The 23790-nt window shown below is 46.6% G+C and overlaps 1 protein-coding gene and 1 long non-coding RNA gene across 2 annotated transcripts in view; both read left to right on the forward strand.

The window, feature by feature from the left end:
* Positions 1-18204, forward strand: part of LOC127059935 (uncharacterized) — a 64788-nt gene extending 46584 nt beyond the window's left edge. Inside the window, exon 3 of the long non-coding RNA XR_007778291.1 lies at positions 18082-18204. This is a non-coding gene — a long non-coding RNA (uncharacterized LOC127059935). The remainder of the gene's footprint in view (positions 1-18081) is intronic.
* Positions 18205-20434: 2230 nt separating this feature from the next.
* LOC108961900 (tumor protein 63-like) overlaps positions 20435-23790 on the forward strand; it is a 32427-nt gene continuing 29071 nt past the window's right edge. The window contains exon 1 of the mRNA XM_018913325.3: positions 20435-20531. Coding sequence (XP_018768870.3) covers positions 20470-20531 — 62 coding nt within the window. The 5' untranslated portion in view covers positions 20435-20469. The remainder of the gene's footprint in view (positions 20532-23790) is intronic.

Here is a 23790-nt window from a genome sequence, read left to right on the forward strand (position 1 = left end):
TGCAGTGATGCTCAAGTGGTTGCAGTCAGAGCTGCAATCACAAAACCCACCTGGTGTCACTTGTGTCTTGCAAGGCTTCCCTTGCATGTGCACATCTGCTTCATGAGTCCCCAGGCCACCCCTGTCCCTGCAGCAGGGACAGGAACCCAGAGCTGCTTCCTTCTGCAGCAAATCCACCCCCAACTCCCTCTCATGCCAGTGGGAAAGCAAAGTTTGTAAAATGAGTGCTTTTCCAGGCTCTCTTTCTCCATGCTGAGACAGACCATGACATTTTTCTGTTTTAACAACGGGCAGCTGGGTTCGGTGATCGGCAGACAATGAAGTCAGATTTCCTAGGGCTTTGTCTGGTGGATAATGAAGGGGTGGCTTTGTTTGGGTTTTTTCCCAAAACTTTCTTTCCCCTACTGCATTATATTGAGGCTGCAATGTAATAATAAGCATTATATATGCAGAGCAGAGAGATCCCCTGAAGGACAAAGGGATCCTCTGCTGTTCAATAAAATAGTCTCCCCCGTGGCTGCTTCTTCTACATCCTAGTTTTGTAGATATTCTCATTAAGATTAATTTAAACCTGATGAAGGCTGAACCATTTCTTGCATTTTTTCTTTTAAAGAACATAGGGCACTCATGTTTTCTACCTACCTAATCACCAGGCGGCATAAAATTTGTAAGAACTGGGAATTTTCCTGAGCATCCGTCAGCAGCAGTGGGAACTAACCAGTTCCAAAAGGAAAGTAGGGAAGTTGTAAAGGCAGAGGGAGGAAAAGCATGTTATTACAATCTTCTTTAAAGCTTTCTTGCAAAGACAGTACCACCTTCTGCTGAAACCTTTGTGAGGAGAAATGGGAACCAAGCATTCAGACACTGCCACAGTGCACCAGACCCTGAAGAAAGACACCTTAACTCTTCTCTGGAGGTTTCTGTGCTGTAGGGATGCAAACTAGAACACATGCTTCTTTTTCTTGTGCTTGAGAAAATGGCTCAGTTCTTGCAGGTCTGCCCCTCTCTAGTGGCTTGCATTTCCTGTCCTGTTCCCCAGCACCACCACATATCTCCCCTACACAGAATGGTTTTCATTCACTGATTCCTAGAAGGCCTTACCAAGTAAGAAGAGCTTACCAGGTAAGAAGAGCATCTGGATGTGGTTGGCATACAGATCTTATCTGAGCCAAGGCCCCACTACAGCTCTTCTTTGCCCCTTTCCATCTCTGCCTGATACCTCTTAAGGGATGTGTGTGCATCTCCCAGTGCTGCTTGAATCCCAAGCTACAAGGCTTTACAGAACCATCCAAAGCAGTCCAGTAATGTCCCTTTACTCTGTGCTGATCACATGGCAATTTCAAATGACTGGAGCATTTCACATTTTTGTGTAATCTCCTTAATGTGGGGGCACTTGGGGAGCTCTCGGATTGCAGGGAGTTCAGGGTAACTTGAACTTGTTGGAACACTACAAGTTTCCACAGATCTGAGCATGGATGTTTGGTGGGGTTGGGAGCTGCAATGCTTGCCTGGGAAATGAGGAGAGGAATCAGCAGGTCCATTTGCCTTTCTGCTGGAGCAGGCATTTACTGCATGAGTAAGGACACTGGCTGTCACCTAATAGCCACCTTGCAGGGATGAAGGCACAAGGAGAGCTCCATGTGGTCTTTTGCAGAGGTGATATTTCAGATTAAAGTGGATAATGATGCTGCCTGGAAAAGTTCATGTAGGTATTTGCTGAAGAGTTGGACTTTGTTTTACAAGGTTACCATTCAGTCAGGTTTTATTGACAGCTCATTGACACACAGATTATTATGCAAATTCTCAGAAATGCTTATCTGTGGTTTGTCACTGTTGATCTATTCACAGTTATAATCTCCTTGCCTCCATAAATTTTCCTCCTCTTGGGAGATGTAAATTGTTATAGGAGTAAAAGCTATTTAGGTGGAGCAGTTACCCTGAGTTTCTTGCTCATTATATTTCCCAGTGAATTTTTGGGAAACATTTAGGTTTCTGGTAATTTAGTCAAGATTCAAAAGAATCGATTGATGAGTAAAGACATGAAGCAGTTCTGATAAAAGAGACACTAAGGAAGTGATAATTCCAGCCTCAAAAAAGTGAGGGAAAGGGGAAGAGGAGTCCACTAACTAGTGAGTGACACGGAGAAGGTTATCCAGATGCTTCCTGCTCACTTTCTCTCAGAAGCTGGAGCATAAAAGTAGATTGGTGGCTGTGAAGTGCAGAACAATGCAAAGGAGAGAGCTTGCAATTGCAGCTGTGCATTTCTTTCCTCCTATCAGAGTTGCTCTTGTCACTCTAAGCCATTACATGGTGTAACTTGTAACTAGAGGAAGCTGTGAGTACAAAAAGCTCCTTCCAGTTTAAAATTAGGGACTTAATGAAAGATATATGACTGGGTTATTCAATGCAACATTAAATCTCTGACTTGACTCTGACTATTTTGGCTTCTGAAAGTTGGAAAACATTAAAGAATGATAAAGTGCTGCAGGTAGGGTCCTGGTGAGGCTGGTGTGCTGTAACCCACGACTTTAACCCAAGGATGAGCCTGGTCCCTCTCCCTTAAGCTTCTCTTCAGGGTCTGACAGAATAGCAGAAAATGTGGGAGGTGAATTGTCCTGTATCAGCTGCAGGATAATGAGATTTGCAAGGCACCAGCTCAGCAGGAAAGATTATGCTGTGGTTGAGATCCCACCATTCCCAAGTGGTGCTGAAGGAAGCCTGCGTTGAAAGCTGGGTTCAGCCCTCAGAGAGCAAATTTTCTGTCAGCATCAGTGGGGAGAGGGTGATATAATATACTTCAACCTCCCTCTTTTTTTGTTTTGAAGAAACTGTATCTTCTTCTTGTCCTTCATCCTCTAGCTGAAGCCCAGAACATTAATCTTTGCCTTGTGTTTGTCCTTGGGAAATCATGAAGAGAACAAATATTGAGCCCAGGCTGAGTCTGCTCCAGCAGTCAGAGGGAGTTTGCAGGGTTATGTGGAACATCTGGGGCTGAACACAGCCATGACAAAAACCAGAACGTGCTGAAATACAATGCTGAATGTTGTCTGGCTGCAGAGAAGCTGGTTCTCCCTGAGACATTAGTTCTTGAAACAGAGGACCTGAAGTCTGAGAGGTTTCCTGTGTGCCAGCTTACCCCCAAGGCCCAGGGGCACCCTGGTTCTGCCCCATGCTTGGTGGCAGAGCCGGCGCTGCAGATGCTGCCAGCATCCCTGCCTCTGCTGACACCTGGGAGAGATGTGAGGAAAAGGAGCTTGCTGCCTTCAATAGCTAGACTGCAGCTGATTGTCAAAGGCAGCCTAATTTAATTAGAGTCGAACTGGATCTTTATTTAATGAGATCTGAGACTAATTAATTTTTGGAGTCACAGTATGAAAGACGCTTTGTTCCTTTGGAATAGGTAATTAAGTGAGGCATATGCAGACAGTCAATGCCCTGCTGCATTTGCAAAGGGTTTGTTCTCCTTCTTATTTTCATCTTCTTTGTATAAGCACTATGGAATTAGGAATTAATTGTTTTGTTGCTAATGATGTTGGGTATAATTATCTTGCTTTAGAACGATAGACTTTGTCCAAGTCATGGATCATGGGTAGAGAGCAGAAGACAAGCTGCCCAGGATGATGAGATATCTTTGAACTTCCCAGAGCTAAAGCTACTTTTGCTCAGGAACAAAGTGGCCAACTGGGATCCTCTGCAGAGTGGCAGGTGACAGCATTTCTCAACACCAGCTCCAGCTGGCTTTCCAGTGTGGACAAGTTGTCTTTCATGTGGTTTATCCTCACCTGGTTCTACCAGAGCAGCATGGTCACACCACAATATTCAGCTGCCTGGTTCTTGAACAAGGAGATTTTTTTTTTGCCCATTTTCTTTCATTTGTAGTGGTGCTGTGTGTACCACTGCACTGGATCAGAACAGCTTGGCTGTTTTGATCCTCATGCCCATAAAAGCCTCAGGGGCTCCAATGTTTGCAAGCACAAGGCAGCATCTCCTTAATTGAAGTGACATTCATTTGCAAGCCAAGAATTAATATTTTGAGTTCTGATGTTTATGAATTAATCTTGTGTGACTTGTTCCCCATTGGCACCAGCAAATAACCCACAATGTTCAATATCTAGCAGGTCATTTCCATTAGAAAGCAAACTTGGTGTTTGAGCCCAGCATTTCTCAGCATGCCCTTGATGAATCTTTTTTCATTTGTGATGCTCAAGACAAAGGTTCATGGTCACTGGCAGCTGAGTTAGCACTTAGATGAGAACAACTTTAATTTTTCTGAGGACCATCCTCATCCTGACTATTTTGTGGGCTCTCTTTTTCACCTCACTGCACATTTATGCACATCATCTATACCTGGGTTGTACATCTGTATGAGTCTGCAAGGAAACCAGGTGATATTCAGAAGAGTTTTCTTCCATGTGCACATGTTCTTTGTTGCAAAAGCTCAGTCTTTGAAGGCTGTGGGTTGGTACCAGATCATGGCTGTATGATCAGTTCAAGCCATTGACATAGTGTATGTACTAAAACTTCTGACCTCAGCTCAACCCATTAATCAAAAAAAAAAAAAAAAAAAAAAAAAAGAAAATTGTAACTTCTTGGTGACCTGACTTTATCAGAAAGAAAAGGAATAGTTCATATTGACAATACATAGACACTAGGGCAATGAGAGTGTATCCCTGCCAGGATACCACCCTGCCACATCTCTAGACTGATTTTTTATTTTTTCCTCCCATCCATATCTTTGGAGATCCATTCTCATGTTCCAATGTTTTTTCAAGATTGTAGCAAAACCTCTTCCAGAGGGCTGCTGCAGAATGGCACATATTTCAGACTTGTAGTGCAAACAGGTCAAACCATTTCTGCCAGCCCTAGTTTCTACAGCTACATATTCAACTTTGGAGGAAACCTGTACTCAAACACATCATCAGAGAATCCCTACAGCCTTAAACTTTGGGACTCCAGCCTATCCTCTTTGCTGGGGTCTGTCTGTGCTGAATACAGTTTGCTACAATCATGCTTTTTTATCTTTCATTGCTTAAGGGCTGCTTCTCCTGACAGAGTCATTAATTTTTTCCTAAGCTTATGAAATTCTTTCTACACTTTTAGATGGTCCAAACCTCTTGGATTTTCTTCAGAAATTCCCCACAAGAGGCATCTGGTGCTCTTGCCTGTAGGGCACTCTTTAACCACAGCCAGTCGCCTGCGTTAGGTGGCTGCCAAAATGCAAGGCAGTCCTGGCAAAGTTGCTCTCCTTTTCATTGAGACTGGAGCCCAAGAAAGCCATGCTGGTGGCCACACCAGCTGTGTGCCTGCTGCAGGAAACCTTGGCCCATATGGCTCTTGCAGGGCAGGGGATGTTTGCAGAAAGGGGCTGTTCCTTTGATCCTTTCCACGTGGCAAACAAGCAGTGACCGCAGGGCTCTTTGGCCTTTCTCTTACCCTTTCCAGCTCCCTATCCCAGCCCTGCCTCTCTCCCTCCTCCTGTTCCTACACTGCTGGGAATTCCTGAGCTGCCTCAGGCACAGAGAGGTGCACTGGGCTTACACTGATGTGGCAGTGCGGGAGGGTGAGGTGAGGGTGCCGAGGGCTGGAGCAGGAGAGCCTGGGAGCAGGTGCACTGTGGTTAGGGCATATGACTCTATCCACTTAATCACCTCTGAGCAGGTCTCCACCTATTCCTCCCTCTCCTTTTCTGGAAAGTTACTGTAACTTGCATATTTGTGATGCTTTCTGCTGCTGCAAGCAGAATGACTTGTTTACCTGCAAATAACTTGCTTTTGGTCAGCTGCATTACCTAAGGACAGCCTGAATCTGCTGAGTGGTTTCAGCAGCCTGGCTTGCACAGTTCTTGACCATTGTGAAGTGCAGGAGTTTCTCCTACAGCCTATGGCTGTTCTGAACTGAGATGATGGGGCACAGAGCCCTGCAGGATCAGACCCGGCTGGATGGGGAGGATAGCAATGCAGTGTTTGCAGACAGATGTGAGCCCTTCTTTGGCCTGGACCAAAGCCAGCACTAGACTGAGGCATGGCCATGTTGGTGCTGGGTACATTGGTCTGGGGTCTCAGCCAGACTGAAATAACTGCACAGCTTTGGGTCCTGAGCTAATCTTACCTGGCTGGGGTGAGCTTGCCGTGGGTTTGCTCAGAGACCAGCAGGACAACTCAACATACATGTCTCACAGACATGGCAAATTTGTCTACAGGATCTAGTAGCTGATCCATCCAGATTCCTCACCATTAATCTTCATCTGGTATCACACATCTTGAGGTCAACAGTGTTGAGATCAGCCAAAATCAATATAATTCTACATTGTGAGTGTATGCTCAGTGCAGTGCAGCTGTCCTTGCTATGCAGGGAGCATAACTTCATCTCCCAGAGGGACGTGTTGAATTTATTGCTTGGGATGTTCAGTGAACATGGGGTGGTGGGTGGGGAAAATCCAGGGGTTTGATCAGAATTTGTGCTATATCTGTGAGTAAGAACACACATCTGACTCAAAGCACGCAGCTCCTCTTTGGGCTCCTGTCTTCCCCTGTGCTGCTCCCTCCTCTCTTGGGCTTTGCAGTACAGACCTGGCTGGCTCAGGGGTGCAGTAAAGGGAGATCAGGAACAGAAATCATATTGAATAAAATTGATGATGTGTGGGAAGAAATGCAGGTTTTTATCCTTGTAAGCAAGGGGGAGGGGGGATAAATGAAGAGATTGATTCCCTTTTAACTTAGCTCTTGAAAAATGCCACAGTGAATTATTTAATCTCCTTAAGCAGATCCCCTCATCTGGCTTCCTTGCAGGCATTTCCTCACAGTCCATGTCAGGCTCAGCAAAGGGAAAGTTGCTCACAGCTCTGACTCCTGTGCTAAGAGGGATTTCTGCATACCTGCTCCCCAGGCTGCTTGCTTGCTGAACACTCCCCAGGGCATGAAAAGTGGAAAAATACAAAAAAAAAAGAAAAGATACAGCTGGAGCCTGTTAATTAAACTCAAAACAATATCCCAGTGGCAAAAACCTTACTTGAGAATTCTTTTGTGACTAGAATAAGGACAATTTCAGCCTAAACCTGGATCCATGTGTCCTGTTTATATTGGTTTTGGATCATTTAAACCTCTGATGCTTATATTTAGGTTTTGATCTTCAAGTTGCACTCTTATCCATGGGCTTCTTTTGGCTCTGGTAATTTCTCAAATAGTTCCTGAATGCAACACCAAAGTTCAAACCAAACAGACCTCTGTGGCAGAAAGGGAAGACACCAGCTTCCAGGATCTTTGCAGAGATAAATAAGACTTCGCTTTGCCCAAGGGCATAACTCCACATATGGCTCTGGAAAGCTTTAGGAGGTCTTTGGAGAATGCTAGACTTTGTTCTGCTTCTTCCTTGAGGCTGAAGCAACTGATATTATTCTGCTGTTGCTTTCCTTATGGCCTAAAGTTGAACTGGAATGACAGAGCAGGATTTTCTGGCTCTAGGACCAACTTCAAGGAAGTCATCATGGAGAGTGTCTTCTTTTCATGCATAGTGTCTCCTGCAGGGTTATTCTCAGTGTGCATGTTATCACCTTGTGTGATATATAATCACCCAGAGGCTAGGACATGCAAGCACATGGTAATGAATACCCACAGAAACACTGTGATCCCTTGCCCTGATGTCAGAGATAAATACTTTGACTCTGGACTCTATTATATTCTCAGAACCAAACCACTCAGCAAACCTGCCTCGTGATTCCACTCAGCCCTGTCATAATGATTTTAGAAGAAAACCACAAGAAACGTGGTGGTTTTGGGTCCTTGTCAAAGCACAGCAGAGGAGTGTTGGTTGATTACTTTTTAAAAATTCAATTTAACATTACATTCAGAATGAAAGTCTGGGTGTATACCTAAATGTTAGAAATGTAAAGAGGGTCTTACATATAATTGTGGTGAGAAACCACTGGATATAATTTGAAATATACTTACTGTGGATGTAGGAGATGAGATAATTTAAATATAACTGTGTGAAATCCCACCATGGAAACTGTATGAGCTCCTGGGTTACTCTACCCTTTCTTAGCTTTCTCTTTTGTCTAAAAAGCTATGTTCTTTCTGGTACACTAACAAATATAAACATTCACACGTCAGCTCTGTGAATTCAACCTTTTCTTCTCCTATCCTCTTTGTCTGTGCTTTCCCCAGACATGCACACAAACAAAAAGTAGCCCATGGCATGTACCTGGGGAGGACGTGCTCTCCTTTCCACAACTGGGCATGGACACAGTTGCAGGCAGCTGCTGTGAAACCAAATCTTTTTGTGATGAATAACAGCTCTGGAGCTCAGCAGGCATCTGACTATGACTGGTGAAGGGATTGCTGAGGTCAGTGGCGGCGTGTGCAATTACAAAACACTGGGCAGTTGTCCAGGTGGTTGGTGGAGGCACAAGCACAACCCTACAGCTACGAGTGTGCTTGAGGCTCTGGACAGGGCAGGGTTCAGGACAGGGCAGTGTGGTGGTGGCAACTCAGACAACTGCAGCAGTGTCTTGTGACAGTGAGCAGAGCTGTGGGGAAGGTGGCTGAGAGGCTCCAGAGCCTGCAGCAAGCTTCTCCTCCTGGGCTATCCAACAGCCTACCCCAGCTGTGCAGGGAGAGTGGGTAACCATGCTCCCAGCTAGGCCAGATATGCTGCTCTGGATGGTTGGGGTGCTATCATGTCTTCATCCAACCCTCTTCTCTGCTGAGATAATTATTGTTGCAGCAGGCATAGAACACAGTGGGGGCTTTGCCTTCAGATGCTGCTGAACACAGTATGATGTCTGAAGTTCCACCTTTCTTCATGTGGATGAGAAACTGGCCCATGAAGTCATAAAGCTGAAGCACTTGCAGGGACTTACCCTAGTAGGATGTGTGTGGTGTGAGAACAGCGACAGCAAGAGGAGCCAGGAGCTGGGGTTGAAGCACCTTTAGCATCCACACCAAAGAAAACCCAGAATTCAGTCCTTTACCAATGCTGTAACTGCTGATGCATCAGCTGTTCTGAATTGCTCATCTTTCTTGCAAGTCCTTGTGGGACAGGAACATCTGGGTTAGAGGCCACCAGCACACAGCACTGCCGTGGCCCTCTGTGCCCTGGCACAGGGAAAGTTACTGTCCTTCCAAGAGGTGTGACATAGCAAAGGCCTCAATTAATAACAGGATCTGCTTCATGTGCAGAGGATCCTCTCCTCTTCCCCAGTGCTTAAAAAGGAGTGCAAAGGGCCCCAGTGAAGCCAACCTTGCACACCATAGATGGAGCTTTCTTAGATCTCTTTAACGGTTAGAATTGTGAAATATTTGTTGCATCTGTAATTAGGGAGTAGAACAGATGGCTAAAGCTTAGTTATAATTAAAGTCTAATGCACAGGAAAATAACCCAATGCAGTTGGTGATTCAGCAGCAACCAAAGAATTTTAATTCTTTCTTTGCTGGGCTTAAGCTTCAATTGTAGGGACTGGGACTTCAGCGAAAGTCTGTTGCATCACTTATTCCATAGGGACATGGCTTCATATTAAAGGATGGTGTGGAAATTTTTGATTGCTATGTATTAAGTTATATTGTGTGGTCTTGCCTACCTTAGTAACTTGAAATCATGTGTGAAAAAGGCATGTGAATTATTTTAACAACACAGAATCTGCGTGTTGCAATTTGCTTTAGAAGAGACTTTCTTAAAACCTGTCTGCCTAGTCATCAATTGCCCATGCTTCAGGTTAAGGTATTTGGAAAGAGGCATTAATTAGGTGCTCTTACACAGGAACATATTTTATTTATAAATCTGTTTTTAAAGGAGCTTTCAGAAACATCATTTAAATCACTTTTAACACCACTTTCTAACAGAGACCTCATGATGTGAGAACTGGAAGCAATTGAATAAGCTTCTCATGTCCTGAGAGGCAGGAGACCAGATTAAGAGTTAGCATCAGGCAAAGAAACATGGAGTGGTGTTACTGTGAGCTTTGTAGACTCTGGAAATTGTTTATATGTTTGGGGTTGTTTTTTTGCACCCTACTCTTATTGGAGCAGAGGGAGGTCTATAATACATCCTGCTAGAGGTATGTGAAGCCAGGTCTCCCAGAAGAAGAACATGAACAGTTCTGGACCGTTCTTGACACTGGAGAAAATATCAGAGAAAAGACCCCGTGAGCATTCTCCTTCCTCATCTTCTGAGAAAACTTACTGGAAAGATTCAACTGTATCTCCTTGGGATATGGGGACATCCATTGGTCCATTAATGATGCACTTGCTGGGGCTACAGCTGCCTGAGAGGTTTGACAGGTGTCCCCTCCTCCATTAGCAGCAGGCTGGAAAGCGCAGTGTGAAGTGACAGGTTTTTCTCAAAGCTGTCATCAGCCTTGAGTGGCCACTGCTCTTTCAGAATCTGTCCCTGGAGGACCTGGGTGGCATCTCTTTGATAGTGAGCATGAAGGGAACAGGGAATGCCAATTATTTGATATTTATTGTGGATTGTAGGCATGCAGACAGCCCATACATGCTTGGTGGCTAATCAGCATCCCTTGCATTTTGGTTGTCCCTCAGTGCTGTTTTGAGCTACAGCAGATTTTGGTGCAGGAGTTGTGTGTATTCTGTCTGGGCTCCACAGGACTTGTAAGAGATGCTAGGTTTAGTGGAGTTATTGCTGGGAATCCTTGAGCAGGAGGCGGGTGGTGTTAAGGTTTCTGAACTGATGCTGTTTGACCAACCTGTGCCATGCTTTGGAGCTCTACTCTTAGGAGGGGTGACCTGGGAAAAAAATCAAACAAAACCACCACAAAAAAAAAAAAAAAAAAAAAAAAAAAAAAAAAAAAAAAAAAAAAAAAAAAAAAAAAAAGGCAGGAATAAAATGTGGACCTAGGGCTAAAATACCCTTGCTCTTCAGGGCTAGTGCGCTCCTGCAAGACAGAGCTGACCTCTGCTTTCACACCCACACAGACCATGGTCTCTAAGTGAATCTGGAGCAGCCTCCTGGAAAGAGGTAGGAAAGTTAATGGCCACTACAAAAGGCAGGATTTGGCTCATGCAGCCTTTTGATGAATGGCAATAGGATGGGGAACAGAAGGACCTAGCTCAGTTTCTCTAAAACTCACGTCTGCAGGACTTCCTAGGAAAGCCAATATGCAGGGAGAACAAAAAGCATCCTCCTTCACCCTCATCCCTGCTCAGGAGTGTTTATGACCTGTTACCCCACAAGACAACAGCAATGAGACTTGGCAGTAAAGGGTCTGTGGAGCACATTGGAGCCAGTCCCACTGGTACCAGGAGTTTTGGGTGCCACTGCCCAGCTGTCAATAATGCCATGGGCAGGTGGGCAGGGATCACCGGTGACAGGGATCCCCGGTGACAGGGATCAACAGATGGCACTGTTACGCGCACTCCCTTTCCTGCAGGGCTCTGCCTCGGATCAGGCAGCACTGCCGAAGTTTTTGAGAGGCTGATTGTTCTGATTGTTGAAAAACCAACTATTGGTTCTCAGTCTGCCCACAGCGTTGCTGCCTGGGGGAGATTTGATCCCTTTAGAAGGAGGGACTGGGCTCCTCAAATGTAGGATTACCTGTGTGTGGGTACCTCTGGTTTTAGCTGTGTTACCGATGGTGTCACTTCTGGCAGCTTCACCTCCCAAGGATGAGCAATACTGGCTTCTGCCATCCCGTGGCCGTGGGAAAATTACCCTGCTTTGAAAAGCTGAAGGCTGAGCTGGGAGTTTGGGACAGGGAGTTATCTTTTGCCTACTACAAGAGTGCAATGTATGACGTGCTTAGACTGAGTCACTGCAGAAATTGTTTCACTTTGGAAAAAGTGAGGTGCAAAGATTTGATCATATCACATGTGAGGCTTTGTGTTTTTCAGGGATGCATGTATGGTTATTAACATCAAAGCACACGGATGGGGGTAACGCAAGAGATTCTCTTTTAGTTGTTATCTTCTCCACAAAGGCATGAAACACTGGCTCTTCAGCTTTCCTCAGCTTTGCTCTGAGACAGGAAAGAAGGTTTTATTAACTTAAGGGACACCAAACTCTTATTTTATGCCCATGTACTGCACTGTCACTGATTAAGTGGATTTTGTGCTCCATCCTGAGGAGGATGGAGAGTTAACGAGCAGAGTTAAGCACATCTCACCCCTAGTGTTGTTCAAACTGTAAGCCTGGAAAAGGACCTGTGTCCTAACTGCAGGCATTCTTGGGCTCTATCTCCAGCACAGACAGGAGGGAAATTGCTACCTATGTGAACACACCCACCTTAATGGTGAGCTGGGTACTGCTGGTGGGGAGCTGTGGAAGTGCAGGCTTTAGCAGAGGATGTGCATGTTTGCAACCAGGGCTTCCATCGCTAGTGGTTAATGCTTTAGGGATTTTTGTTTTAATTGCTACTGTTCTTGAACTGGCTTTAATCCCATTAGTTCAGGTATGCCTGCAGGAGCTGTGCTTGCACCTTGGATTGCAGGAGAGGTATAGCCTTAATGCTGGGAACTAGGGCTCTGCCAGCCAAGCAGTGAGTTTTTGTTGTATCCTGTTTGGAAATGAGAAATTCTTTTGAGACCAATGCTTTTGCATTGAGGATTTATTTTCTGCAGCCGCCAAAAGGGCAGAGAGGTTTCTACTTTTGTAGAACAGGCAGGAGATGGGAAGGTGCAGGAACAGCAGGGTTGATAGCAACATGACGTTGCTACAGTCCAGCTCAGCTCTGACTCACGAGGAAGAGTCAGAGGCTGTGAAAGATGAGTGATGCAGCAATAAACTTGGTTTACTGCATTTCTGTGTCTTCCATCGAGGCTGACAGTAAATGCTCTCCTTGTTAGAAACTTTCTCTCTGAGTCAATCTCTCCACACAGACAACTTGATTCAGCAAATCTTTTGCTTTGCTTCACGTAGAGGAAGCTTCTTCTTTCATTTGCTGCTGGGCTGGTGCTGCTGCCTGTCACCAGCACTTCAGAAGCTGATACCCTGGAATTCCATGAACCAGCCTCTGAGGCTTCTGATGTGAACACCTGGAAGATATGAGCAGAGCGTGAGAAAACTTTGGGATGGGTCTGTGGTGAGAGGATGAGCGTGAGCCTGGGCTAGAAAACTGATGGGAAATTGCAAGGAGCTCCCAGTCCCGCCCTCCTTCCCTACCCCCTCCCCCACACAGCAGGGCTGGGGCAGACCTTCACCCACCAGGGATGTGGTCACTGAGGTTCCTGTCCCCAACCTGGGCTTGACCCTACAGAGTGTGATGACGCTGTGTGTATTTGTGGCACAGCTCTTGCCAGAATGCCAGACATGTCGTGTGGCAGCTGAATGGGGAGACCAAGCCTTCCACCTACACAGCCCCTGCCACCCCTTTGATATGCAATCCTGAACCCATGGCAGGGTGCTGCCACCTGTCCTGGGGTGCTCTGGCCTCCAGACCCACTTTGGGCCGGGCTGTGGCCCCGCAGTGTCTCTGAACACAGCCTGGAGATGTGGCGCAGCTGCGCTGACGTCAGGCAGGGAAATTCCCTCCCTCCTGCCTCGGGTGGCAGGAGTTTCCCGTGGGAGTTGCACAGTGGCCTGACAGCTCTCGAGGACAGACTCTTCTGGGGCCAGAGCTGAGAGAGCCTCCTTTTGGCCTTGCTTCTGATTTATCACTGTAGTCGCTGCTCTGTGTTTTGCCTTCTTCCACGTGTGCCTGAATAACCATAAGCCTTGGTGAGGGAGATGGAGCAATATTCCAAATTTGGTCTCTTAGACCTGCTTCCCTCTGCTCCCTCTTCATAGGGAGAAGTGCCCGGTTTAATACCAGTGGAAAAAAACCTCTCCAGTGCTCATATCTGCTCTTCACTGATGCTATTACCCTTATAGTTAGTTTTGTTTGATGTCTCTTCAAAGGGGAAAAAACGGAGACTGCAGCTTCCAAAACACATGTTCAGCTTCAAGTCTGCTCCTATGCCATCTCCTTCCAGATTGAAAACAAGGGTCAAGACTTTCTGCTGCCCCCAGTTTTGGAGAAAGAAGACACAGTGTGGCCCTCAGTGGTGGGAATGTCTCCGGGAGAGGGGACATCCATGGCTGTACTGAGGTTTAACCAACAGACTGTGACATAGGAAACTACACCTCTGAGGACCTTGATGGGGGGGTCAGCGAGATAAAGAGACTGATGGATTAGAAGTGAAGCCAGCCTCAGGCAAACTTTTTGGCTTGGCCCAATCCCGTGGAAACACAAGGAGTTGGCGCTTGCAGGAAGCCCAGAGCACAGCTGAATTAACCTGCTGAGATGGGTGCTCTGGGCTTTCTCCTAGAACCAGTCTCTGCCCTGGGACTTAGAAGATGGGAAAGCCTAGAGCAAGCAAAGGATGCCACTCAGTGTCCCGTGGGAGCTGGAAGTCTCCATAAGCATGTGGGAGAACTGGAAAAGAGTAAAAAGAGCTTTGCTAGAAGCTGTGGGGTTGGAGTAGAAAGGGAGGCAGTGGGAAACTCCTGTTGTAGTTGTTCTGGGTTACTTAAAAGTATTAATAGTTTCAGGATTGCTCAAGCAGAGAACTAGGGCATGCCCTGAAAAAGCTGCAAAGTAGGTGATGGTGAGGTATGAGAACATGGAAGACTTGAGCTTTTTCTCTCTGAGACAGTCAGTCTTCCAGCCCCTGTCATCTGAGCTTCTGCTGAGACAAGATCCTGGGGACAAACACTCAAGAAGTGATTTGTGCCTCATGAAAATATCTGTTATCCCTGCAAACTATACTGACCTTTGCTGTGAGTGGATGATGCTCTGACACTGCAGCTGTGACACAGGAGACAGCAAAGGCAACCAGACAGCTCTGAAAGCAGTTCCCATTGACCTGTTGAGCAGGGCTGGAACAGTGCACTGTCCTTTGTTTCCTCCTAACTCTGCCTAAGCAGTTGATGGCCAGCATGAGGATTGTGCAGAGCTCCAGGTGTGTGGTATTCACATGGAGATAGCACTTGAAGCTGGTGTGTATTTTAAAGCCCACAGTTGTTGGCACTGAGATGTCCAGGAGAAGGATGTGGGGAGTGGTACTTTTACCATCTTCTCTCTAGATGTGCCTGTGGGGCTATGCTGGACTTCTGGCTCACTGGACTGTCATCAGTCCTGGGCCACACTTGGCCATCGGTGACCAAGCATGACCTGCCCAGATGTTGCACAGGTGTGGGGAGCTGCTGCCTGGGCTCAGTCCCTCAGGCCCCACCAGCAGGTCTGTGCTCCCCAGGTAGGGCAGTGCCAGAATGGGGGCCTGGGGTATGAGTGCCCTTCTTTACTGCTTTGTGTTTGCACCAGGGACAAAGGTGCTGGGGGGAACGGGCAGGATCCTGTGAGGAATTGTGGTGGTTTTATTTATTAATTTATTTTTTAAGTTTGCTCTCCTTCCATCCCTTGTCTCTCAATATGGAAGGTGAAGGGGGGAAGGCTTGAAAAAAAGCCAGAAAATTGACACTTCTGAAGCACTGGGATCAGAAATTAGCTTGAGGCAAAATCTGAATTCTTAAGGAAGCTTTTCCCACCACCACAGCATTCCGGTAGATCCTCCAGATCCTGTGAGGGTCATACTCCTGTTTCCTTTTTCCCTTTACTGGAGTTACTGAATAGTTGTCTTTTTTTACTTCTGTTCATAAAACTCCTAAAACCTTAATTCCTTTGAAACCTTTAAACATCCCTAATATTTAGTTAAAATTGAAAAATGTGCTCAAAAGGCATGCTGATGTGGCTTTCTGTTCCCTTGGATAGCCAAGCTAAAAATATTTTTTTGATGGTAGGAGGGAATTATTTCCTTCTCTTCAATTTTTTCTAACAAAAAAAAAAAATCCCCAAATATCCCACAGACTCGCTCTTAAAAGAAATTAATTTTAAACTAACAAAAAAAAAAAAAAAAAAAAAATTCTAAACAAACCAACAAAGGACCACAACCACTCCCCTGGAAACCCCAAGCTGTGAATGAATCGTTTCATCCCCTGGCATAAAGGGTGGGTCTGATTTCAGGCAAATCCTGAAGCCAGCAGTTTCAAAGGTGGCTCAGAGCAAAGCATCTTCCTGTCTTCTTCAGCTCCAAGTGGTTCCGAGGTCCCCGGAGCCACGGAACAGGACTGGAGGCGCAGAGATGTCAGGGAACTGCCTCTCTCTTGTGCCCTTTTCAGGAGCGGGGCTGCTCACAGGCATCCTGACCTTGGGTGGCGGTGCGGGGACCATCGTAAATCCCCCGCAGTCTCCTGCCGGGGATATAAATGTTTGCCTCTGCTAAAAGATAATCTCCCGGTCATTTCAGCGACAGCTTAAGGCGGGAGCGGGTGCACGGAGGGGTAACGGGAGAGTGTTCCACAGCTGTTTCCTGGCTCTTCGTCTGTCGCAGACGTGGAAGCGGCGGAGCGGAGCGAAGCACTGCATTCCTGCCCACCTACACACATGCTTGGTGCGCTGCCTGCCCGCCGGAGCACCGCGGGCTGGCTGTAAATCCGCTGTCCAGACAGATCCCCGGCAGCCCGGCTTCCTGCGGGACGCGTGCCTGCAGCCCGCACATCCATCGGCCGCACGCTCCTGGCCGGCAGCAGGCACCGAGGGTGTCACCGGCCCCTTTTCCTCTTGAGGTCTGCCACTGAAAGGAGCTCCCCCTTGCCTGTGCTCCCAGGGTCACAGAGCCGTGGACTGGATTGGGTTGGAAAGGACCTTGAGTGGTCATCCGAGCCCCTTGTGTGGGGAAGGGACACCTTGCACTAGAACAGGTTGCTCAGAGCAACCTGTCTGGCCTTGAGCACTTGCAGGGATGGGCTGTCCACAGCTTCTCTGGGCAACCTGTTCCACTGCCTCATCACCCACACAGCAAAGAATTTCTTCCTAAGGTAAATAATTTCTCCCTAGATCATTTCTTCCTAAATTAAGTGTACTAGTCCTCGTGTACTTGCTCAGACCCCCCTCTGAAATCCCCAACTCTCAAATGTCTCGGGCTCCATCTCCCAGTAGGTTTCCTTTAAGGCAGTGCAAATGAACTTGGCCAAATACCACGGAGCCCCGAGAGCCTCCCAGCTATGCAAGGGGCACTGGCAATTCACACAGGCACACACCCTGTGCTTGTGTTTCCACTGCTGACTGTGCTATGCAACGTGCCATGCAGCTGAGAGGAGCTGCATGCAACCTCACTGCACTGGTGAATATCCCTGCCCAAATTCCTGGTCGATCAACCCATAGCTATGTGTTGTTGGCTGTGAGCAGCAGGGGGGAAGGCTGTTTGGGTTGCAGGAGAGAAATCAGGACACTCTCTGCTTTTGCAGGGGGCCTTTGTACACTACTGCCACTGGATTTTCATGGCTCTGTTTTCCAGCTGAGTAAAGCAAAAGATAGGCATTCTGAGCTACCTCAGAACATGTCCAGATCTCTGTGGGAAGCTGAAAATGTCCAAATCTCTGGGAAAAGCTGGTGTGTGCACTGCCAAAGAAAACCAAACCATGAGCAATTTGCATTTACCCAACCTCTGGCACAAGGGGTGGTACAGGTCTTAGGCAGTTGGTGACCCCTTTTGAAGTTTTTGTGGACATGTCCTTGCTAGAAATATTTCTCATCAGTGACTTGTGAGTGAGAAGAGAGCCCTGCTACAAGCCACTATTCCTCATCAGATTTATGTGGTGCTGCTCTTTTAACTTTTTTTTTTTCAGGAGAAGTTATTTTTTTGCTGTGAATTGCTAGCTGGAGACTACCACTTCTTAACTGCAGCACTGCAAGACTTGTGCAGCACTGCAAACAGGAACCACAGGATTCTGGGTTTGGGCTGTAACAGACTTGTATTTACTGTGCCTGGGGTACCAAGGCTGTGCAGAGCTGTAAAACCAGAGGGCAGCTCCACCCTCGGAGACAGGGGCTAGCCCAGCAGCAGCAATGTCAGGAGCTGCCAGTTTTACTTCACAAAGCCCTTGGGATGTGTGATCTGGGCACGTGCTGGGTGAGGAGACTGGCCAAAATCAGAAGAGGGTCTGTCTCCAGGTGGGAGTTATTCCCTGCTCCCAAAGCATTGGCCATTGCACCCAGGACATTTGGGGAGAGACTGTTCTCCAGCTCCCATGAAGAAGTAGAACAGGATTTCACAAGAACAGCACTTTTCTCATGACATTTCTTTTGCCTTTTAGGTTGAAATCTATGAGAAGAGACAAAATTTTCCAGGCTGTTTGGAGAGCACACAATGCATGACCACTCTTCCATGAAGTCAGGCTTGAGGAGGTAACAGCTGATCCCACCATGGGCATGGTAGACAAAATCCAAGCAGCTTCTGGTGTTTCTCCAGGAGCAAGCACGAGGTCTCAGCAGTGGGTCCAGAGCCCAGCCTGCTGCCTGCATGCATGGTTGGTTATCCATACCCAGATGCATGGGTGCAGATTGAAACCACGTCCTGGAGTAAGAGAGCACGAACCAAAGCTCTTGCTCAAATGGTCTGGGCAGGGAGAGCTCTTCCTTGCTATGTCTGTGGTTAAGGGTGGATGCTCAAGGCCTAGACCAGAGCCAGGCTGGCAGTGTGTGGACCATGAGTTGGTGTGGCCCCCCTTGCCCATTTCCTGGAGGTATTCGCCCACAGCCCTAATTTCAGCAGCAGAAGAGGATGCAGCCACTCTGAAGCTTTCTCTGGGCTGCTTTGTGTGTGTGCAAACCCTGCTGTGAATCATTCTCTCTCCTCCCCAGCAGATTTGGAACTTCCCATACCTCTTCCCCAATAACACAAGCTAAAAGGTTTGATGTTTATTCCAGGGTTCAGCCTATGAGAGAATATGTGTTTGAAATTACTGTTCTTCCCTGGGCCAGGCAGGGGAAGCAGTGTCCAGCAGTAGGGAGCCCTTAACTCCAGTTAATAAACATATCCTTCACTTCCAGCCTCTCTTCCTTGGTGAGTGCCACTTAGTTAAAGCTGCTTGGACTTGGCTGGGGATCAGCCCTGCGAGTTTACAGGATTCACAATTCACAGATGTTAGAAGCTATCAGGCTGAGTGTGGGTGGAGAATGTCAAGTCTGAAATAACTCTCCTGCCACCCTGGCACAGGCAGCAAAGAAAATGTTTCCACGTGACATTCTTTGAACCAACATTTCCTACAAGGAAAACACAGAGGGGGAAAATAAGAGGCAATTGCTGCCATCTCAGAGGGTTCCTGGCTTTTGCTCCAGGGATGGCTGGAATTAGTGCTGACACTGGCACAAAATATGCACTATAGGTGAGCCAAAGGGCAGTCCCTTATACTTCTCCTCGTCCACACAAACATATAGGTCTGCTTGAAGATGCAATCCCTCTGGTGCACAGATATGCGGGTGCTATTTTTTTCCTGCTGGAATCCATTTTAATTTAGCTCCTGATTCATATTTCATTCATTCTCCAAACCCACAAAACCAGGATAGGTTTACAGCCTGTACTATTTGGATAAATCATGGAGGGGGAAAAAACAGGGGGACAAAACAGGTTGCTTTCCTGAATTACTTTCTGTGTGACTCAAAAGAGAGTAGAAAAAAAGAAAAAGAGGTGGTGGGGAGAGAATTAAAGCCATCCTTTCTTGCTTCTTCAGGAAAATCAGATCTGCTTTTCATCTTTGGTAGTTTGTTTTGGTGGATTTCACTCTTGTTTCTCTAAGCTTTAATGTCTGACAAAGATGTGATTTCTGTTTTCTTACTTTTACTTTCTCCTCAAAATCATTGAAAATATTGGGGTTTTTTAATGTGGAAAATGTATATGTTATTTAGAGGACACCAGAACAATGCAAGATTTCTGTAGCATCTCACTTTTTTTGGTAAAAATGAAAAGCTATAAAGGGAAATATTAACAAATATATCTGATAGCTTTCTTGCAGGGAGGAGGGCAGGAAGGGGAGGCAGAGAGGCAAAAGTTTAAAAAAAAGTTATTTTTAATTGAGGAATTTCCCCGTATTTTGTCATTCCGTTTTGAAACTGTGACCACAACAGACTGTGTGAACTGTGTATGGTGGGAGGGAGACTGAAAATTTCCCCAGGCAGCTATAAGCAGGTACTAACCCCAGAGCTGACAAGGGAAGCTTTTAAAGGAGGATGAAATTCAGCACAGGCGCTGCACCCAGCAGAGGAAACTCCGGCCATCTGGAGACGAGGATGACCAGCGGCCACAGCAGTTTGTAAAATTGCAAGAGCTGCCAAAATTAAACTGTGAAGTCAGGCGGGAAGGCAACCAATGACCGGCGAGATCAGAAGTTCAGAGAAGCCCCAGATGAGCTCCCAACAACAAGTGTGGCCAGCGTACACCAAAGTTTATTAAGGATGTTGAGAGGAGGGGAAAATATCTGTGCAGAAGATGCCCAGCTGGCGAGGAGGGAGTGGTGGTGATGCTCGGGTAACTGGATGAATCCCATTGGCCAAGCCCCTGGCAGATCCCACCCATCAGCAAGTGTAAAATAAATCTCTAAAGTTGTACCTCGTGTACCACTTGACCTTATTGCTTTTAGCCTGCTGGCTTTATATCTATTTATTTATTTTATTCCAGTTTGTCCCCAAGGAGGGGCTGGAAGGAAATGAATTTTGAAGCAGCACCTTTCAGCACCTTGCCGTACTACCCTGATCCCTGCATCCCGCGGTGAGTGCGAGCGTGACGTAACCCCGCTATCGCAGCTTTGATCTCAGCCTCCTGATAATCGTTAACTTTCCTGCTATCGGCCGCCGGCAGCTGGGCTGCACGCGGAAAAAATGTGCCGCTCTCTTCATGCTCAGTGGAGCTTATTATTATTTTTGGCTTTCTAACAGGTTACTGTTTAATTATAGGCATCCGTTTAAGATATCCCCTTTTCCTCTTTGGCATTAGAGGGGAAAAAAATATATGATAAATAACACAAAGGCTGATAGTATCTTTCGCCGGTGCTTTGGAGCAGAAGGTTACACTGTGCTTTGGGTAGTACAGGAATGGATTTAGGTTTCTGGTGTGTGTTTGTTTGTTTCTTTAAGTGAAAAAACTTCTGGGAATAACCACGAGCTGAACTATTGAGCCCTGAGATTTTGGAATTTAAAGGATAAATAATTAATTTAAAAGATTCAGAGAAGAAAAAGTGGCCTTCTAAGAGAGAGCAATTTTCCAGGAATATTTTTTCCTTCTGTCTAACAGCCAGCGTCAGAGCCTGACAACCACTCTTATTTTAGCTTTGTTGTTACGCCGAGTTTTATAACTTTCCAGCAGATAAAAGAGCATGTCCACACGAGGTGTCACAGTATCACATTGTCGGTTTGTTTGTTTCTCCCAATAGAAGATACTATATTTAAGCATGCAAATGACATGTAGATGGTATTTTTCCAGTCGTAAAGTTCGGAGAGGTGAAATCCTCTGGGCACAGTCACTTGTTGAGCTCCTTTATAAGACTGGTTTCTGTCTGTGTTTTGTAAAAGCCCTGGCTGGTGTCTCACTGAGGCATTAATCCCTGGAAGAGTTAACTATTAACTCTGCATCCTCCACAGCATGCTGGGGAAGGCTACCCTGCTGCATAGCTCTGTGTTGGAGAAAGGGTTTGGCCACCATCACCCAGCCCGTGGCATTGCAGGCAGCTGGGTGATCTCTGGGCTTTTTCCCCACTGTTGTGCTGTGTTACAAGCGTTGTGGGGGCTTTTATCGCCCCCCAATCCGGGTGTTTGGTGCCACTGCTGTGTGAAGGTCCTGGGGAGGAGAGTGGAGACCTGGCAGTGAGGAGGGGCCGCGTTTGGGGCCAGCAGAGGGAAAGGAGAGAGGCTGGGAAATAGCGCACGGTCCTTGGCAGCGCTGCCGGGGCACGGGAAGATGGAATGAAGCCGGGGTATTGGATTCCCCAGGGAGACCTTCCACAACACCAGCCCAGGGCTGGCCAGGCACATGCAGCCACGCTCTGACCTCCTGCAAATCCACCCAGCCCTGCTGACCCCAGCAGGGATGTGCCTGTGGCCAACAGAAAGTGTGAGATTCACAAGAAAGCAGCACCAGAGCAGTGCCTGCCCAGCAAGGTGGGTTTGGGCTGGCAGCTGTGGAGTTTTTAGCACATTAATGTTTCCATGGCTAGAAGCCCCAGCCAGGCAAATTCCAAAACTAAAAATGAAGAAAAAGGAAAAAAGGGAAAACACCCTGACATTAGAAAGTGAGAAGATGCACTGGGAAGTGTACCTGAGCTCTGGGACAGCTTCCCAGCCTGTCAGCTCCTGCCAGTTTGTATCCCACCTCATGCCAAATAACAGGTTCTGAAAATTGGCACTGTGGCTCAGGCAAAAAATTCACCTGGAGCATGAATGAAAAAGAATCCATTGGCTGTATTTGGTAGAACTTTTAAAATTAGCCTTTCAACCCCTACAAATCTGCCTAATCCAGCAAGTCAGGCCTTAGAGCAGAAACGCTGCTTCTCACCACATGCCTGAGCAGCATGATGAGTTTTTAAGTGACCATTGCAGTGTGGAAAGCCTCAGGACAGACAGAATTTGTGACACCCCTCAGTCATAAAACCTGTTTGAGATATAGCTTAGAGTGTCTCATGTCTCAGCTGTTATGCATGTCTGTTTACATGAGCCAAGAGTGGCATTTGTTCAATTGTTAGGGACTGTGCTCTGCCACAGGTCAAAATCAGCTCAAAGCTGATCCCAAAGATACTTTTCTCAGTCTGAGACATAGATGGTCTTCATCTTTAAGCTCCATTAGTTGCATATTCATAATGTGTTATGTGACATTTCTCTGACTGCTTTAACAAAATTCAACAGTTTCAGAATTGCAATTATTTTACACAGTTTGAAACACTTCTGCTTTGATGTGGCCAAAATACTTTATTTAGTTAATACCAGTGTGCTTCTTTGCAATTTTAAAATTACATCTAGTAATTATCTAACCAGCAAACTGATAACGTTGAGGTATGCTGGCAAAAAACCAATAGTGAAAAGTGTTTTAAACCCTGTTAAACTGCTGGGAGGGATGCATGCCACACAGATTTCCCTGTAGTTTGGTGTGGAGGGAGAAGAAGTTATAAACACTAGTTAACTCTATGATTCGTGGCTTTGATTTACCCTCTGCTGTTGCTTCATCTACTTATCTCTTCAGTTTGGGGGTGTCCAGCAGGAGGACACGTGGGAGCCAGCTCAAACATTTCCTCTGTCAGGAGGTGAATGTAGAGCACACTGAGGAGCATTAGCTAATGTGCCTTTATGATGCTCATGTGCTTTATGCCTGTCATTTCACATGACACTGTGAAAGGATATATCCATAGAACACAGAAATACAGTGCCACAGATGAGGAAAAACAGCTGTGTGTGATTGTTTAGCCCACTTCAGTCTCTGTCTCAATAGCCCAGCTCTCACATTTAGGCTATTAAATTATTTGTAAATGTGGGTATCAAAGCAAAGCATCACAAAAAATCACAGGGAACTCAGCTGGGTCACAGGGCAGCAGCCTCCTCCTTCACAACCCCACTCATTGCTGCGTGCTGGAGTTCAGTGCTGGAGCTGCAGCCCAGCTGACGGAGGGGCAAAGGAACAGAGGGTGCTGAGAAGGGGATGTGCATCCTTTTGCAGAAGTGAAGGATGCAAATGTAGGTTGTGACTGAAGTGAGGTTGTTTGGACAGGTGTATCCTGAGTCTGCCCATCTTTCTTCTTCTTAAACAGAAAGAGCTGAGAGATGCTAAAATTCAGCAGACCTCAAAGTCTTTCTCCTTCTACTTCCCTTGTAAAGGGAAATACTTGAAATCAGGAATACGCACACTCAGTGCTCTGGCTCTGGGACTTGGGAAGTGCTGCTGTAATGACAGAAGCACCTGCACTGAAATGCCAGGTCACTGACCCCCATGAATTACTGCCTTGGATGGTACTGTGGGAGCTCATCCTGTGCTGCAGAAAACCCAG

This window comes from Serinus canaria, chromosome 9 (assembly GCF_022539315.1).
Source record: "Serinus canaria isolate serCan28SL12 chromosome 9, serCan2020, whole genome shotgun sequence".
Classification (NCBI taxonomy): Eukaryota; Metazoa; Chordata; class Aves; order Passeriformes; family Fringillidae; genus Serinus; species Serinus canaria.